This window comes from Mercenaria mercenaria, unplaced genomic scaffold (assembly GCF_021730395.1).
Source record: "Mercenaria mercenaria strain notata unplaced genomic scaffold, MADL_Memer_1 contig_4233, whole genome shotgun sequence".
NCBI lineage: Eukaryota > Metazoa > Mollusca > Bivalvia > Venerida > Veneridae > Mercenaria > Mercenaria mercenaria.
The window spans coordinates 2330-22608 of record NW_026462447.1 but is presented as its reverse complement, the minus strand read 5'-3'; the positions used below and the strand labels follow the sequence as shown (position 1 = coordinate 22608).

The 20279-nt window shown below is 34.1% G+C and overlaps 1 protein-coding gene across 1 annotated transcript; it reads right to left on the bottom strand.

Moving 5' to 3' along the window:
* Nucleotides 1-373: 373 nt before the first annotated feature.
* Nucleotides 374-16501, bottom strand: LOC123548269 (NXPE family member 3-like). Its single transcript, XM_053534884.1, has 3 exons — nucleotides 16022-16501; nucleotides 2991-3175; nucleotides 374-1218 (listed from the first exon to the last, which is right to left on the bottom strand). Exons 1-3 carry the CDS (start codon nucleotides 16144-16146, stop codon nucleotides 521-523), a joined length of 1008 nt encoding a protein of 335 aa, XP_053390859.1. The 5' UTR covers nucleotides 16147-16501; the 3' UTR covers nucleotides 374-520.
* Between the last annotated feature and the right edge of the window lie 3778 nt (nucleotides 16502-20279).

Below are 20279 nucleotides of genomic sequence, written 5' to 3'. Positions count from 1 at the left end.
TTGTTTTAAGGCTTATGTTTTATTTCTGTAAAAGCTCGGATGATCCATAGTAAAATAAATCATACTTGTGATAAAACGTAATATCCATTTAAAGCGTACATTTTGCCAATCAATATTCTAACACGATCCGCAGCAATTGCTACGCACTCGTGATTTAATTATTACGCATCCAAACTCCTGCCCATATTTTATTAACTGATAAAATATAGGAACAGATTTATTATTTTTTAATTAAAAAAGATTTTCATAGATCTAACATGTATCACCAAAGTCATGGGCATTGCTTATGAAAGAGGAATATAATAATCTGCTGTAAGTCATCTGAAACACTAACAACCTTTTCCTGTATAGATATTTCCATCACTTCGTTAGAATATATAAGGCATACCGTTATTTACTCCGGTTGTTTTCTTTTTTCATGTTCATTGAAGAAGAAGAGTAACGAGTTTTATGTTATGTATTTAAGTTATAAAATGTAAAAATGTGACAATAAATTCACAGTAAATACGAGTAAAAATATTCATCTTATCGCCCGTACTTCTGGTCGACTAGATCTGTTACAGACATAGCTAAATAGTTGGTTTACCATCGCTTTAACAATTCTTGCTGAAGGGTGTAATTCAAAGTTTCTTATACTAATTGTTGCATCCCGGTTATCCAATACAATTACTTTTTTATATAGACCTTTAAATACTTTATGAATAATATCTGTATATATATAGCCGATAAAATCTGGTTGTTTTATCATCCAATTTTCTGTGTCCATCCTTTGAAAAGTGTGAGGTAATTTTATAAACACTCGTACGTTTGTAAATCTTTTAAAGATATTTTCTACACATTTCTTTATTTCTACTATGTGAAAAGTGAAAAACTTAAGGGAATACATAAGTATATGTGAATATAAATGAACTATTAACATAACCTCACTAACTCCTGCGTTACTAACTGTTTCGCGGATAGTGTTTGAAAAAAAATGTCTAAGATTTTCGACATGAAATGGTGAGATCGGAATATTATGTGGCATCCACGTCAGTGTAATATTGTATCTGTGACAATAGCATACTTTTGTTTGTCTCCAAGCATGTCTGTCGTTTAATAATATTTTACATTCGAACGTCAGTGTAGACAGCAAATAATGATACCACTGTATAAGTGTTGAGTCGCCCCAAAAATAAATATGTCTATTACTTAGGCAGGTTTCATCGACATCTGAAATACCTGCAATGAATAAATACTTCATGTAACGGTTACTTCATTACAAAAATATAGTTTGAATTAAGACTTTTACTGAATATCACTAAATCTATCCTATGAAGCTTTTTTAATCAATGCTTTATATTTTCTAATCAAGTCTTTGAAACAAGTGTTTTTGGAAACGTATTTTTATAAAGTACATTGTTAAATGTTTGTATCCTCTTAACTAAAATTTAAATTCCAGAATAATACGTTATTCTCTGAACATTATCTCTGTCTTGTTTTACACTTATACGCCAAATAAGCAGTTATCCAGTAATGGTTACATCAAAAGTGTTTCTAAGTCAAGGATATCAGCAAGGTGTCCATTCATATCTACTCGCGAGGTATTTACTTTGGACGCTAGATGCAACAGGCTGAAAATACTTCAGCCCTGACCGGGAATCGAACACACCTAAGGCGGACACCCTACCAAGTCGCTATAAAACCTAGCTCAATAGCAAGTAGGGGTCCTCCGTGGCAGAGTGGTTAAGGTCGCTGACTTCAAATCACTTGCCCCTCTACGATGTGGGTTCGAGCCTCACTCGGGGCGTTGAATTCTGAGTGTGAGGATTGAAGCCATCCAGCTGGCTTACGGAAGGTCGGTGGTTCTATCCAGGTGCCCGCTTGTGATAAAATAATGCACGGAGGAGCACCTGGGTCCTGCACCATCAAAGCTGGAAAGTCGCCATATGACCTATGATTGTGTCGGTGCGACGTTAAACCAAACAAAAAAAAAATAATATCAAAAACAAGGAAGTATAAGTTTACCCTTATTCTCTACCCTACTACATGAGCATAACGTATGGTCGAACATTTGAAAATTATTTCCCAATATCTTAAAATTTTCTCTAAATTTTCTTGATTGTTTCAGAATGTCAGAGAATACATTTGAGATAGAGTTTGCATTAAATGTTCAACAATAAAATTGGGACATACAGATGTGCATTTTTGCTAGCGCCATGTTGTTATAAAACTTGTATTTTATGCTTGATCACGCATTTCAACATTAGGCATTTTAGGAAACGACAGTCGGTTAACCTGAACAGTGGTCCTGGATTTTGTAACAGCACCAATTTGAACTCCGCAAATAACAAACATAATATCTATAGGTGAATGAAAATGACTTCAGACATTCTCCACAGTATTGTGTTCTGCCTACTGAGCTACATGGACGGTGTAACAAGCTGCTTTGCAAAAACAAGATTAAATATTTTACAGGGAAAGCCATGTTCCAAAGAATGAAAACTCCCTTGACCCAATAGGTTTATTCAATAAATGTTTAAACCAACTTTGCTAAAATCATAGTATTATATAATGTACGTTTTGACTACTCTGACCGCACTAGTTAGTTGACAGTATGATAAAGATATTTCGTGTACTCCAACTATTGTATTTTAATTTAGTCAACAAAAGAAGAAATTTCAGTTTGTTTAATTTCTTTTAATATTGGATTGATTTCGTTTAGGATTTAGCGCCATTTTTAAAAGAATATCAAAAGGCGGGCAAAACTAGTGCTCCTGAATTCTGTAATAGTACTAATCTTATCCCCGCAAGTAACTACTAACTTCCAAACATGAATCACAGGTGAAGGACGAATGATTTCAGAAACAATATCTTTTGTCCGTCGTCACGGAGAACAAACTTTGCGCTGCATGGCTTTCTTACTGTGTTTGGCGTGCTATGTACTTCCGCGAAATGTACCCATATCTTTTAATTTTCTTATTCTATATGTATGTTAATAAATGTAAATGTACCTTTGCAATGTCGTAGTATCCATGTCCCTTTGTAAAAATACCCAGAAGGCTTCCATTTGTACCACAGTCGTGTTGTATTGTAATCCGTACATGTAATATTTGGTTGTTTAACTGTGTTAAGTCTGTTTGCAGAAGATCTTGATAATGTTTTTATATACACCTCCGTTGGTATAATTGTATTGTTCCTTTAAAAGCAATTATACTTGAAAAAGCAAATTATGTTTTGACTTACATGTACTTATATTACGCAGAAATATATATGTATTGGTTTTATGTCACTGGAGTTAAACATGGTAAATAGAAAAATAGACAATATTTTAGCCTTATTGTTTTTAAATGTTTATAGTTACCGGAGCCAAATGTACATTTGATAACGTATTGTACGTGTTTTTCCACTAAAGTACGGGAGATAAATATTTATATGATTTATTGTACAAATGTATAAAATTATCTCCAGCTAAGCACTTATGGTTTAGCAGTATATCACAAAATCACAGAAATGTTTGGTAAAGGAACAACATTTTTACCAACAATCTGCCTGTCTAATGCATGTTTTACTTTACTGTCCTGTACCATTGGATACTTAACATATTCTCAAAAATTGTCTCCCTTTGTAAAAGAATGCCGTTTGTAAAGAAATAAAAGTAAACTGTTCAAATCTATGCTTAACCTAGTTTTGTGAAGTTTAAGAACTGGGACATTATTGCAATTGCATCAAAACAAATACATGTAACGGTGAGTGTTTAAAGGCGTTGAACTGTCCAGAAGTATGGTCCCTTCATGAAGTCTCTTTCCAGAATTCAATATATATGTGAGTAAATAGATTATGCTTTTGCAGACTTATATATATGTTTCATAAGCTGTTTAATTTTCATGTAAAACAACTCTTTCTTTCTATGATTTGGTGATGTTCGATTTTTTTCCCAAAAACCTGGACCTAACTCTTAAATTTATGAATAACTTAATAAAAGACGATATGCGTTTTACGTTTATATGTGTAGTTAAATAACACTGATTTAAGAGTGTTTGTATTTTTATTGTCGTCAGTATTTAAGTTACCCCGGATTATGATTGTATTTAAAAAAATGCTGCTAGAATATTTCATCTGCCATCATATATTTATAGATTACAACATAATCTGATATAATGTACGCTACCACCGATAACGGTTTTAACATTCTCTGTCTTTCAAATAATTTTAAGGATATAAAAAAACGCCACAAACTGCATTGTTTTCTTACTTAAATGGATAGCACTTTCAATGCTACTATATATATCTTCAGCCCGTTAAATAATAAACAACATTACACATCTGATGTAACGTAATAATAAATGTTGGGGAAAATCAAGGCACGAATTTTGTAGTAAAAAAACTATGAACAAAAATATAAAAGACAAACAAATTTAAATTTTATGTACAATTAAATCAATCTGATCAAGTTTTTAAAAATAAATAAATATTTTTACTCAAGGGAGGTCATTAATCATATTGTAACTAATATTGGATATCATGTTAAAAAAATCAGATTGAAAATTTATTATTTCAAAATCGTAATATTTCAGTAGTGAAGATAAAACATAGGAATCTTTGGAAAGATTATAAATTATCCTTTGAGCTTACGAAATCTATTACTTATTTAACATATATACCAATATAAATTTTCTTGTTGTCAAAATAAGGAAGTAAAATTCAATAGTGGCTGTAAAATTTGATTAATTGCAATTATTTTTCTTCCCTGTAATTACACGTTGACTAAATATTTCATATAGAGAAAATTTTTTACATAAGAACAATAATGCATTTTTGTCTGTTATTTGTAACATTATATAAGTTCGTAAATAAAATTATTAATTATGTCAGTAACACTAAGTTATAAGGAATAAGAAAGGAAAGTCGACCACTTAAGTGTATACACATATTACCAATTTGATGTTTTGCAGCATTTAAACAAGTAGCAACTTTTCCAATCGCCGGTTAAATTTTTAGAAGCTGTGAATCATTTATTTATTTATTTTTTTATTTATTTTTTTGCTAGGGGTGGTGGAGGGGGGGGGGGGGAATTGAGGGTGTGTGTCAATTTTAGGTCATACTGTGACTTTCCAGCTTTGATGTTGGAGGAAGACCCCCCCCCCCCCCCCCCAACAGGTCCCCCTCCATGCATTATTTCATCCCGGACTGGCACCTGGGTAGAACTACGGACCTTCCGTAAGCCAGCCTGATGGCTTCCTCACATGAACAATTCAATGCCCCGAGTGAGAGGCAAGTGATTCGAAATCACAGATCTTAACCACTCAGCCTGGATAGCAGTGAAAAACAAAGGAATAAAATTGAAACAAAAATATGTGAAAGTCTGGTTTGTACTGCTAAATGTAACAACAGAGCATGGCCTTCGCAGGAATACGACTTGAAAATTTGGATTATCCTTTAAACAATGGATCACGATTTCCAAAATTATCTTTCTCTGTGAAACATGTATCTATTTTGCGTGTAACACGGTTTGCGCTGTATGTGCAAATAGATTTCAGAAGGCTATCATTCTTTTTCGAAAGAATAAGTTAAAAATTTGTTAGACAGGTTTCCAATGCTAACTTATTACATGTAAAATACTCACCGCATATAAATTTATTAATGTTTTAGGATGATAAGATATTATAGCATACATAATCTCCCGGACTGGGACATTACCATATATGCAATCATAAATCCTTTACAGTATATGCAGTTTAATAAGCATACAGTTATAATATAAAAATTCTTCTAACGATTAAAGGTAGGTAAAGGTCACGTACTTTAGCAGCAAATTGTATTTCGGATTCAATGGTTTCGTTTCCTTGTCTCTCTGTAAGAAGTTGGGTTGAGGGATGAATCGAATAAACCTTTTGAATTTCTTAATCATGCCTTATAAATGTTATGAGATTATATATGTATAAATCTAGAATGTTTTAGAGCTTTACACAAAGCCAAAATACTGCGTATGATGATAAGTATATTTTAAAAAATGTCAGCTTTAGATAATACGTTATTATTATAGAAAGATTCTTGCAACATCGCATATATATATATATATATATATATATATATATATATATATATATATATATATATATATATATATATATATATATATACTCTCTATCTCTCTCTCTCTCGGACCCGTTCAAGTACACATGCAAACATTCTAAGTATCGTGTAAGTAATGAGTCTGCTCATGTTTATTTTAATACATGCAGTATTTATTGTCCTAATTCTTAAGCAAGGGAAAACCTTAAGCACATTAGCTATTCATGAAGATCTATGGTGCACTGTAAACACCAAACAGTTAAAGTTGTGCATGCATGGTCACTTCATTTTTGTTCTATTACTCAAGTTAGTTTCATAAAACTAAGATATGCGGTCTAATAAGAACATGAATGTTGCAGTTAAGTTTCTATCATACTGTTATTAACACGTGGAAGTGTAAGCTCGTCCAAGAATATCTATTTCAATGGTTACAATAGCATGAAATGTCATTGAAACTTGTGTTTTTCTCTTTTTTATATAATTTTTAAAGCCTGTTGGAATTTAGTACATGCTTATATTTAAGTTTTGGTATTTGTTCGTTCATGCCAGCTTCTAACACGATATATCGCTGTTGTTAAGGACCTTTTCCCACGACTTAATTCTTAATATAAACAAATACAGTGTAATGATACATTGTCAATCCTACACCTAGTGTGAACATTAAGAATTTGACATACCCTAAGAAATCCATGCAATCAGTACAAAAATATAAGCAAACATGTATCCTGCATTACTCTGAACTGTAGATATACTGTAAACAAAGATGATTTTGCGGGCCAATACCTCAAGGATGAGAAAATAGATTTCATTCTTTTGACTGAAACTTGGTACTCGGACGAGAAACTTCTGACTTGAACCAGAATGGATATAAATAAAGTGTTACAAACAGAAAAAAATGAAAAGGTGGTGGTGTTGAGATCACTTTTAGAAACACGATCAATATGAGAAGGGTACCTCACGGTACTGTTCGAACCATTGAATATGATATTTGGATACTCTTTTTCAAAAATTTGACCATACACGTAGTAGGTGTGTATAGACCCCCGGCTCTATCGTCTGGTAATCATTTCGTTGTTGGATTATTTGACTTCATCTAAAACATTTTACCACATTATGAAAATTAACATTGACAACAGTGCTATTACTAACTTAAAGGTTTCCTTAGTAGCAATAGGGCTGGAATAGCATGTTTATTTCAGTACTCATACAGGAGGACATAACTTGGATCTAGTCATAACTGGGTCACTTAATGGTATTCATGTAGATAAATGTGAACCTGGACCATTTGTATCTGATCACTGTGTTGTTAAGGTGCTCTTAGATGTTAAAAAAGACTATTACTAGTAGGAGCGTATTATTTAGAAACTTCAAAAGTTTGATCGAATCAGAATTTTCCAGTGACGTAAGGACCTAAGTGCGATAAACATTGATTCACAAAATATCAACAAGTTTGTGAATGAGTTTGAATCGGAAATAGAGATTGTCTTGAATAAGCACGCTTCTCCAAAAGAAAAACCATGATTCAATGACAGTTGCAACGTCTAAAAAAAGTTAGAAAGTCTGAGCGTACATGGAGGCGTTACGGTAAAACAGATCAACTAGAGTCGTATAAAGAGTGAGCAAAGAAGTGCAAAAACTCATTAGTGAATTGAATACTACGTCTTTAGAGCTAGATATTTTGCAAGCACGTACTCTGAAACCACATGTAGACGAACTTCTCCCTAGTATCACTAAATTGGCGAATCTCTCATTACAACAAGGTGTTTTCCTGCGAAGTACAAACAAGCTGTTTTTAGACGTTTGCTTAAAAAGCAACCCTTAGGGAAAAGAAATGCATTTAACTTGCAGTTATTTAGCAGTTATGTAGCAGTTTTTTCAAATAAATGCCTTTTTTACAAGTTTTTGTCCTCCATCTTAATTTGTAAGGATCCATTTAAACAGCAGTTTTAAAAAAGCTGGTAAAAACTTGTTGCAAAAAACTTGTGTCCAGCATTTTTACCAGTTTTTCAACATTTAAAAATAAATGGTGATGTTTAAACAATACTTATAAACCATTATTAACAAGTTATTTTCTTGGACCAGTTTTTTTAAGCTGAAAAATTGTGACAGAAGCTGCATTTTTTACAAGTGTTATTTAAATGCTTCTATCAGAAGATAATTCATGCACACAAATTGTAATGCAAATTTAAACAAGAGATGTCACAGGAGACAGCGCGCTCAACTATTTCGATGCTTGATAGTGAAACTGGGCACATCTGAGGAACTAGAGCTGTCATTGGAGTGTTTAATGACTCCAATTGTGGATGGAGATATTGCACAATAGCCTGAGTCTATGTCAAAAATATCAACTTAAAGTAATAAGAGAGGTAAACATAAAATGTATCAAAACACTATATAAGTATATCCTAAGCAAAAAGGGGCATAATTCAGTAAATATTGGTGCCAGAGTTACGCAGCTTGTGCCATATAGTGTGGGTGATAATGTTGAACAACTATTTTAAGTTTGAATCAAATCCATTCAGTAATAACTGAGATAGAGTGAAAGTGCATCAAAACTTTAACCTAAAATTCTAAGTAAAAAGGGGGGCTAATTAATGAAAAATTGGTGCCAGAGTTATTCACCTTGCATCATATGGTGTGGGTGATGATGTTGAACAACTACTTTAAGTTTGAATCAAATCCATTCACTAATAACAGAGACAGAGTGAAAGTGCATCAAAACTTTAACCTAAAATTCTAAGTAAAAAGGGGAAATCGTTCATGAAAAATTGGTCCCAGAGTTATGCACCTTGTGTCATATGATAAGGGTAATGATATTGAACAATTGTTTAAGCTTGAATCAGATCCATTCAGTAATAACAGAGATAGAGTGAAAGTGCATAAAACTTTAACCTGAAATTCTAAGTAAAAAGGGGAATAATTCATGAAAAATTGTGCCAGAGTTATGCATCTTGTGTCATATGATGTGGGTGATGATGCTGAACAACTATTTTAAGTTTGAATCAAATCCATTCAGTAATAACAGAGGTATAGTGAAAGTGCACCAAAACGTTAACCTGAAATTCTAAGTAAAAAGGGGAAATAATTCATGAAAAAATGGTGCCAGAGTTATGCACCTTGTGTCATATGATGTGGGTGATGATGCTAAACAACTACTTTAAGTTTGAATCAAATCCATTCAGTAATAACAGAGATAGAGCGAAAGTGCATCAAAACTTTAACCTGAAAATCTAAGTGAAAAGGGGGGATAATTCATGAAGTATTGGTGCCAGAGTTATATCCCTTATATCAGATGATGTGGATGATGATGAGGAATAAGTATTTCAAGTTTGAATCAAATCCATCAAGTAATTACAAAGATAAGTTGAAAAAAGAAAAAGTGTAAAAAAACTTGAACCAAGGTGGGGACGCGGAAAGACGCCAACGCCGATGCCGGGGCGAGTAGGATAGCTCTCCTTATACTTCGTATAGTCGAGCTAACAAAACTATTTTCACTTAAATACCTGGTAGTAAATCATAGCAATTGTGTGTGTGTACTAGTTCTATATAACATGCATGTTAACAAATTTAAGATACATCACATAATTAATATCATATCATTCTACATATTAATATAAAAACTTGGATGTTTTTAGGTTATCTTTAGACTTTGGTGTACCCTGTCTGTCAAATAGTGTCAGGCTAATTGACTGTCATTTCTATTTATATTTAGACATTCACTTTATTGAACAAAGTGGTATAATCATACTGTAAGTTGATTCCTTAATTCAGCAACAGCCTATCTTCCTGTACGAAAATTCCAGATGGAATCCGCCTGGAAAAGGCACGTCTTTGGGCAGGAATTACAATATTCCGTGTGAAATTGACACGGACACATTTTTTCTGGAGTCCGTACGGAGACTTTCATTTTTCCGTGCGGATAAATTTATTTTTACGTGTGAACTCTCATTATTTTCCTGCTGCAACCCACACGTCATTTTGGTAGACACGGACTTTTTCGACTTAGTCAAATTTTGTAGACGGAAATTTGACAGTATTTTTTACAACACGGACTTTTTCCACTTAGAAATTTTTACACTCCTACATTAGCCCCAAAACAAGAGTAAAACGAAGTATGGATACAAAGGAATGAAGAAAAACATTACTTTGGAATCTAGTAAAGTTTTAGTCTAAATTTGATCGCACTTAGCTCAGATTTCCGCACACCTTCAGTTTCTGCAGAAAATGATATTTGTTTTTACGGAAAACATGCAGAATAATGACACTACATTTCTCAGTTGCGGAAATTCTGACTCTGACAATTTCATAATGCGGAGAAGTTCTACTTAGACATTTTCAGTTGTGGAAATTTTGACCCTTGACTATTTCATTAGACAGGGACATTATACTTTGAAAAAAGTAAGTGGTAAATTTGACTTTTTCTGGTTTTTCTTTTAAAAAAAAATAAATATTACAAGATATTTTTGCAGTAAATGTTGGCGGACCTCTTTAATTAGAAATGAAAAGAGTTTCATTTATTTTCTTTCAGAAATAAAAAAAAGTGACATAAATTTGACTGGTTTGCTAACTAATGAAAATGTTTTGAACAATCTTGGTAGAGGGCACACAAGGACCATTTGTGTAAAATTATTGTAAAATCTGGCTAGTAAGATTTAAAAAATTGTCACTTAAATATTTTTCTTTGTTTAGATATCACAGATATCTCTAAAAATTTAGATATATATATTTACCTTGTAATTTAAGGCTAGATTTTTTATATTGTGTATACTTTCTTTTGATGTGTGGTGTAGATGTTGTTGCAATTGTGCTGTTTTTATCAAATGGGTGCTGTGTGAAAGGCTCCAAAGAAGAGGCAATAATTATTTCAATTGATTTTACTCCAAGATCCAATTTTTTCTCCAACTAATCAGGTTTTAAACCAGTCCCAGTGGCCCTTATGAAATAATGAGACATACTACACTTGGTAGGTCGTGACAGTAATGGATTTTTACTTGACAAGAACAAGGCGTAAAGGTGCAGGACTGGTAATTCTACTTTACTTATGGGGGGCGTAAATCGCAAGAAAACCAGGCATAATCTTTAAAATATCATGCACAACCAATTCATGTAAGACAAACAGCTGTGAGAGGCGAAAGTTTGACTTTGAAATTTTCTAACTTCCAGAAAAAAAGTTTATTGGATTTAACGTCGCACTGACACATCATGATAGGTTGTATGGTGACCTTCCAGCTTTAATGGCGGAGAAAGACCCCAGCTGCCCCTCCGTGCATTATTTCATCACGAGTGGGCACCTGGGTAGAACCACCGACCTTCCGTAAGCCAGCTAAGGCTTCCTCATATGAATAATTCATCGCCGGGCGTGAGGCTCGAACCCACATCGATGAGGGGCAATTGATTTGAAGTTAGCGACCTTAACCACTCGGCCACGGAGGCCCCAAGAAAAATGTCTGACTTAGGATTTGTTTTCGCTTAAAAAACATCTAATAAAGCATACAATCCGGCATTTCTTCAGATCATTTTTTTGTAAATCAATTAGATATTACAAGATATATTAAAATCATTTGGAGTAAATGTTGGGGCACATCTATTTATAAATCTCATAAGTTCTTTTTTAAAAGCAGACTTATGTGTGATATGCCAATGCTTTGGTGAGTATGACTTAGCTTTAATTATTTTTCAAATTCATAGTCTGCTGAAAGTAAAATAGAAAATAAATGAACATTAAATAATAATTTACAAACAATGATCATGTAGAAAAGTTATGATAGTCAATAAAAATTGCCAATGTATTTGTTTTTAACTAATTTGTACACATTGTATAAAATACAATGTTTAAAAGGCAGTATGTGTCAATTTCTACATGAAGAGTCGGACCAATTGTAAAATGGGAACAAGCTGAATGGGGACGAATGAACCGTAAGACAACATTTACGAGTATTTTTTTCGGACTTGCGTCAACTTTACATATAAATACAATCAAGACCAGTAAAACTATACCATTTAAAATGAAACTTCATGTTACTGCCAGTTTTAATTGAAAACGCCTACATATTGAGAAAGTACAGTCTCCCGATTGCTATTTAGATCTCATGCGCCGCCATGTTTGTTTACCGAAGATACCTCAGCCAATCAGCTTTTACGGGAAGTTGCTGGTTACCTGTCGCATTATTCAAAAGTCGGCCATCGCAGGAGACCATTTTTGTATTGGCATATTTGATTGGTTATTGTAAGACCGAAGGTCAAATGATTCGAGTATTTCTATTGGTTTCCAAAGCTGTTGCAGTTTTTGCTCCATCTTTAAAATTTGAGAGACGTTCTGTGACTATGTGCCAAATTGTGGTTCTGAAGTAGCATACCACGCTGACCAAACAATTCAATCGTTGAGAAATCCTGCGACTTAATTCCGGAAGCAAAAGAATATAGGTAAGGGTAGACTTCTTGGAAATAAACAAAGCCCCAGAGCCACGCATTTGCAGTCAATTCGTCCCCTAGTCAACTCGTCCCCGATTTGGTCATTTCGTCCCGCATGGCGATTTCTGGTCATTTCTTCCCCCATTTTGCGAACGTATTTTGGGTTTTGAAAAAAGAAAAAATCAAAATTTGATAAATTAAGTCTTTTTTATTTGTTAATTTCCTTTTAAAGTACACACTGATTTTGTTTACTAATGAATTTACCTCTGAATACAGGCTGTAGCCCCTACACAAATTTGAGTACTTTCCCCAGTCTTGAACTCTTCTCAAAATTTTAAGCACGATTGAAATTTACAAATTTAGTTTAAATTTACCCTGAACATGATCTTATCTGTAACTGCAATTTTGTTGTTGTTGTTGTTGTTAATTTCAGGCTTATTCTGTTTGTTAAAATGCTTTATAAGGAATATTTAACACTTGATTGTGTAAATTTTATTTGTTTTTCAGATAACTTACAGTGCTGGATATATTCCCACATGTTGACATAAATCCAGCAAAGGTCAATAGAAAACTTGATGTCAATGACATTTTTAAATAGAAAAATCGAAAATCCACAGGAAGCTCAACAAGACAAAATCGAAATTGTACAGTTTGATTGAGCCAGTGTTCATGGACAGTAGTGGAAATGCAACCTATTGCCATGATGCAAGAAGATAATCTGACAATTAACGGTCACTGTGAATCATCGGAAGTAGGCCTACTGGTATCAGCTTCATCATAATTAAAAAGTGAAAATAACTTGACCCTTTTAGTACTTATGTTCAATTTGTCGATCAGCTATTAATTATGTAAACAGTGATGCAACCATTTTTACGAATAACAACAACTTAATTATTGGAGGCATTCGTATTGTTCTGACATTAAAAGGATGTGAATTTTGTTCTACAAAGCAGCATATGAATGCATTTGTCGAGTTCGATAGTGTATACAGCTGGAACTTTTGCTTAGAATAAGATTATGTTAAATTAAATTTAGACTACTGTATTTATCATCAGATTAATGTCCACTTGCATAATTGTGTCTGTTTTGTTTATTCATTTAATGTTTTAATTAATTAAATTTCAGGCATTAATATGCGTCACTGTATGAGCTTGTGTGTGAAAATATATTTAACTAAAATTGAATAAAAAACATAATTTTAAAGATTTTGAATATGATTAAGCTCATATTAGAGCGAAATGTTTTTGGCAAGCTATTGTGACCACCCCATGTCCGTCATCAAACTTTCATTCCAATTAAAGCTTGTCGTATTGAGAAATGAAAATTCTCTTAATTTTCCGCAGCTAATCTTCACATCCTGATTAATTGCTGCAGATTTCCTCGGCTCAATACTCAGCATTCCGCATTGATTGCAGAACTTACAAGTTCCCAAGTGTGGTTTATCGTGGAATAACAGGTGTTATGAGTTCTTAATGCATAAAAATATATAAGGAAGGCCGCAGGCCTGAGTGATATATTGTTTCGCATAAGGACATAAAATTAGGGCTATTCTAAGATAAATCACACGTGGGAACTTGTTATTTCAATTCTAACACAATTCTAGTATCAACAGTTCTAGAAAAAAAGGTAACTATTTTTTTCGACCGTGCTACACACCTGGATCGGAAGATGTCATTGTACGCGAGTGGTTTATTGCAGATTCTAATATGGCTGACAATGCTTTAATCATCACAACGATGTTATGCTGACTTCACGTCAATGTGATATTTAGCGCCATTTACGCATCAAGAAATAGCGCTTTCAAATTTCACGAAATATTTCTACTTAATAACATGTTTTAAACGAAATGTCGTATTGCACAAATGTTTTAATCTATACACATACTGAATTAGTTATTCGTTTTGCTGAATAATTCACAATAATATTTGCTCGTACTGAATTCTGCCGCAAGAAGTATTACCGTTTCCGGTCCTGGCGTGTTTTAACAAACACCTACTACTGGCGCCATGCTTGTGCGATGAAACAGTTCCATCATATTTGATATAAATTTTACAGTAAAGAACATATCTAAGAATCGAAAACTCACTACCTTAGGACTGCGACTTTAAATATTAATTTCAATACCTTAAAATGTATGCAGATCGCTGTCTGTAAACTGCCACCTTTAAAATTCTTGAATATTATAGTGAATACTGAATTGATAGAACTGTTAATTCTGAATTAATTTTATATTATAACATTATTGGATTGTGGTGGTACTTGATGATTTAGGATGGTAATGCTAAACTATTATACTTACTTCATTTGAACATTCGGATGCGGTGACTTTGTGTTTACATTTAAATTTGGAATATTTGAATGGCACTTTTCTGTTTTGCCTCTAGTTATTTCACATCTGGATTACTGCAATGTCAAGCTATATGGTGGGCGCGTAAGATGCAAAACATATGTGCAAAACATATGTGCAAAACTTATCCTTCGCAGGAGGAAATTTGACAGTTCCAAACAAGCATTGTATGACTTACATTGGTTGCTGGAGAAAGCAAGGACTGAGTTAAAGATACTTTCTTTCATGTATAGCTGTCACACTAGCAGAAATGCTTACAGAGTATGTTCCTAGTGGACAAGGTTTGAGATTGTTAGAAAATTCTGAATGTCGTTATGTTGTTCCATACAACAAGTGCTAAACATTTAATGACAGAAGTTTCTGTACTATAGGTCCAAAACTGTGGAATGAATTGCCGCTAGCATTACGCAATAGTAAGTCACTTGATACATTAAAAAAAATCTTAAGACACTGTATTTTAGAGACTTCATGACATTGTTTTAATTTTTTGATAATTGTTATATATGCGATAACAGCGGGTGCTAGTTTTTTTGTGAGTTTTTACATTTCATCATTTATATTTTTATGGTTTGTTAAATTAATTGAACAGCGCCATTGAATATGTCATTGGATAGAAATAGACGTTTAATCAAATTAATCACTTTCAGTTTCAGTTTAAACCTGACCTTATATATAATTACATAATTGTAATCGCTACTTGACCTTTGTCATTGTTCTACAATTGTCGTTACTGTCTATGTTTTCGAAAAAAGCAGGTAGTATATCTAAATATGAAGATGCGTTGTCCATCTACAACGTGTCCGATAAGAAAGCAACCAGACTGAATATTGGTAATAAAACTGAAACGTCCCTCACATTTCATGGTACCGATTTAAGCGAAATAATCCCAAAGGAAAGAAGATGTATCATCACTGAGTCAAATTACGTTGGTACTGTTTTACATACATAGATGCTGCTGTTATGGTACTTGTACACACTCATCTTTTTCATTTTGTGCGCTTTCAATAAGTCATTATAGATGAAACAGACGCAGCTATAATATCATGTCAAAGATTTAATTATAACAATGAATTTAAAATTCTTTTGTTATTTACGTGTGTCTATAAGAATGTTCAAAGTTAACTAATCAGATAGAGTACTCACACAAGCAACCAAATATTGTCACTACTAAAGCCAGAGAGTTATTCAATAGTTATCGAAAAAGTCACTTACCTCATGCTTAACTCTTGTTCACATTTGCTCATATTTTCTGTGTAGTTATTCCAGGAACGTGAAATTCGAACCCAATGTTTACATAATATATTTCGACCACTTGGTTTTCCACAAAACCATGACATTGTCTTATTCCAATAGGAGAAATTACAAATAGAACTTCCGTATCTTTTTTTCAAAACTAGATAATTTGGATGGCACAGAGATGTTTCAACAGAATGTCGATTTTTGAAAATCGCCTTTATGTCGGAGAAATCCTACAAATAACCAAGGTTATACTATATAGCTAAACAAATATGTGTGGTTTAAAATATAACATGGACATTAAAGATTTATAAGAATCAGTGGGATTGACACAACAAGTCTCGCATTGGACTGTGTTTGCTTGTTTAGATTATCTCTTTGTTAAGATTTTAAGTTCAGAGTTTTATTAGTAAAATGTCTAAACGTGATACTGTAAAGTAAACAATTCATTTTACCTGCCCTAATAAAGCCGCAACAAACAAATTATTCCTGTTTGATGGTATTTATTTGAGTATTATAAAGAAGTCTTGCATTATTGTTCTTTCCATATTTAAAGTATCCAACACATTTTGCGAAAATTTTGTAATCTACCTAAATATATGAATTAATGAAAGCAAATTATGTATTTTGCAGTAACCTCTTAATATTACATCATTGACATTGTTTATTGTACCCTGATAAATTCTCTGATTTTCATTGCTTTTTGGTTTTGTTTTTTAAAAAATATGAAGAATGCTTTATGAGTGACGAACAAGGATTTTTTCATGAGAATACAGGCACTTCATACAGATAAATGTGGTTAATTACATTGAAGCAACAATTTATGACATTTTCAACACTTTTGTATATTGTTTTAGAGATGTATTTCCAAGACCTATCAGCGTGCCGACTCCTCGACAATGAAATAAATGCATGATACATTTGCATGCTAAGCACAAGTGGGGTGGGGGATGGGATTGGGAGGCAGCCAGATGTTTTCCCCGAACAAGTTTAGAGACAATGCGTCAATCGATCCTAAAACTTAGAATTGAACCTAACATTTTTTTCTGTTGTTAGTATTTCCGAATCTGTCTATTGTTAACAGTCCCCATAATGAATTTATGACTTCAAAGAAATCAACCAACCTAACCGTCTTCGTCAATAAAACGATAATAGAAATCCGCGAGATCATTCTGTGTGCCCTGGGGATCCATAACACCGACATATTTATTCTGTTCTGAGTGTAAAAGTTGACAGTTTTTATGGCTAATGAATATAAATCTTCTTTTTTGGAACTTCCGGCTTGAACGATGCCTTCGCATATTTTATTGTCTGTAAATCACTGCATCCGCTTGCTTGTTAAAAAGATTCAACAAAGCTCGGATACCTTATTTTACGTATTTCAGTTTTCTCCGGGTAGAAAGTTTTAATCTTCCACCATCTGACCATGTTTTGTGCGAAATGCAGTCCGAAATACACGGAGAATATGCAGCACATACAACACCACTCGTTCTTGGAATATGTTTAAAACTGTTGTTTTAAGATAAAAAATGTGGACTAGCCATGTTTATAATTGTTCCGGAATCCAAACATATTTCATTATTGTGCATGAAACTAGATTTCTCCAAAGATACCCTAACAAAATCAGAATCTGCTAAAGTCTGATAAAAAGAGGAATCAACTGACCAACATTGTCCGAGAAAACATTAATGATTTTGATTCAGTTATAAATTATTATCCTTATTCCAGTCCTTAAGTTGATATATCTTGTGCTTCTATGACTGTGTGCTTTTCCTCCAATACCTTTTTTAGCTTTTTGTAACCTATTCTTGCCTTTTTGCTTTAAGTGTGTTGCATGCTTGCCTCCGTATTATAATCATATATGCTTGTTTTATTCCAAATCTGAGATAACATCTAATCTGTTCTCCTCAAACCTGGTTTGAAGGGAAAAGCGTTCTTAGTTCCTTTTCAGTCTACACATTTGTGTCCGTTTTTTCCCTTTCAGTTTCTTAACTTTACGTCCTATTTTTTAGGCATCTGGTCATAATTAACATAATCCACTCAGTTTTTACTTATCTTTGCTTATATAATAATATGCTTTGCTTTGCATTTGTGTGCAGTATACGCTTTAAATTTGTGTGTGTTTTTGCCGCTCTTTTATTTGTTCATTTAATATATGTTACAGCAGTCGGTTATTAAAGCTCTTCTCGAGCTTATGTTTCTTGTTATGATATCTTGCCGACTTTAAATTTTATTGCATTGTATTGTATTGTATTCATTGTATTATGTATAAAGTTTTCTTTGAATTCAGAATAGGACTTTTGTTCATTGTAAATGTGAAAAATAAATGGGACGAACTTCAAATTATACTCATCTTTCAAGTCCGTGGTCGCAGCATTGTGGGATATTACAGTTTAACTGTTTCTTTGGTTCAGGTTCTGCTGAGAATGCACAGGCACAGGGGAAAATGGGACTCGGCCGTTGTTCTGATTGAAGACATTGTGTGGACAGGTAGAACGGCAGTGTCTGAACTTGCCGCAAACATAACATTGATCGGTTGGTCTTTGACCGGATAAATATCTCTACGCCACTGGTTGCTTAACGTATATGGACGAAAATTGCTGTACCCTTTGACTTGATTTGCAATAATGGATTTGTTGACGTTTTCAGAAAACCCAGGCATGTTGTTGAGGTAATAAAGAGAAGGATCTGAAGTAGAATTATTCTTGATGAGCAACTTTCTCCTTTAATCTCGTTCTTTCAAAATTTCCAGTGCTGACTACACTGTTTCTGCTGTTTTGTAATCGCATTGTAAGTTTTCTTGTTCGTATTCTTTGACCACGGCCAGCCGGGGATTTGTCAGCGAATTTTATCAGTTTACTTCGACGATTAAGCTTTTTGCAGATTTTAGCACCGATGTCACTTATATCACAGTTCTCTAAATGATTTGCAACACGCTCAAGGTTCTGAACGAGAGACAGCAACTCACAGTTAAAGTCAAATTGTTCTCGTACGCCTTTCGACTTCACAAGAGGTGTGATGAAAAAAAAACAACAATTTATTACGGTAATCTTCTTGTCAAAGTAAGATTTCAGTTCGTCAAGCTCCTGGTACATGATTTCGAAAGCCAAAAAACTCACTAGTGGACGGCTAGAACGTAAAGCCTCGAATGGGTATATAACTTTTTAATAAATTACCTCGTACATAATAAGTGCCAAAACTACTAATCTGTGATATCATTGGTAATTACCATATAAGGAAAGACACAGAGTATGAACCGCAAATAATTACATGACTTGTGACCTTGACCTTAATAATGGACGGACGGACGGACGAACATGCCATCACACTATACGCCCCAGTTTTCAAACCGAGCTAATAGAATGATTTGCCTAAAGCGTGTGTCAAAAATATCCAATTTATTTGTGGAAACAATCACAATTTGCCGCTATTTGTGTTTGCTATTTTTTATCAGCGTGACGTCACAATGGCGTATCTCTATCCGGTTCGCGCATTTTGTATTTATACTTGAAATGGATTAGAAATAAAAAAGAAAAGTCCAAGTTGCAAGCGCAGCAAGTCCAAGTTGCGCAGCGCATTCATAAACAGCAACAATTGCAGCAAGCGCACAAGGTCAGGTTGCGCAATACGTTTAGGAAAAGTAGCAAGTCTAACAAGTCCATGTTGCGCAGCAAGTCCAGTAAGAAGAGCAAGTCCAGTGAGCGCAGCAAGTCCAAGTTGTGCAGCAAGTCCAGTAAGAGGAGCAAGTCCAAAACGTGCAGCAAGTCTAGGTTGCGTAGCAAGTCCAGTAAGAGAAGCAAGTCCAGTAAACGCAGCAAGTCCAGTAAGAGGGACAAGTCCAGTAAGCGCAGTAAGTCCAAGTTGCACAGGAAGTCCAAGTTGTGCAGCAAGTCCAGTAACAGGAGCAAGTCCAGAAACTGCAGCAAGCCCTAGTTGCGGAGCAAGTCCAAGTTGCGCAGCAAGTCCAGTAAGAGGAGCAAGTCCAGTAAGCGCAGCAAGTCCAGGTTGCGTAGCAAGTCCAGTAAGAGGAGCAAGTCCAGTAAACGCGGCAAGTCCAATAAGAGGAGCAATTCCAGGTTGCGTAGCAAGTCGAGTAAGAGAAGCAAGTCCAGTAAACGCAGCAAGTTCAGGTTGCGCAGCAAGTCCTGTAAGAGGAGCATATCCAGGTTGCGTAGCAAGTCTAGGTTGCGCAGCAAGTCAAGTAAGAGGAGCATGTCCGGTAAGCGCAGCACAT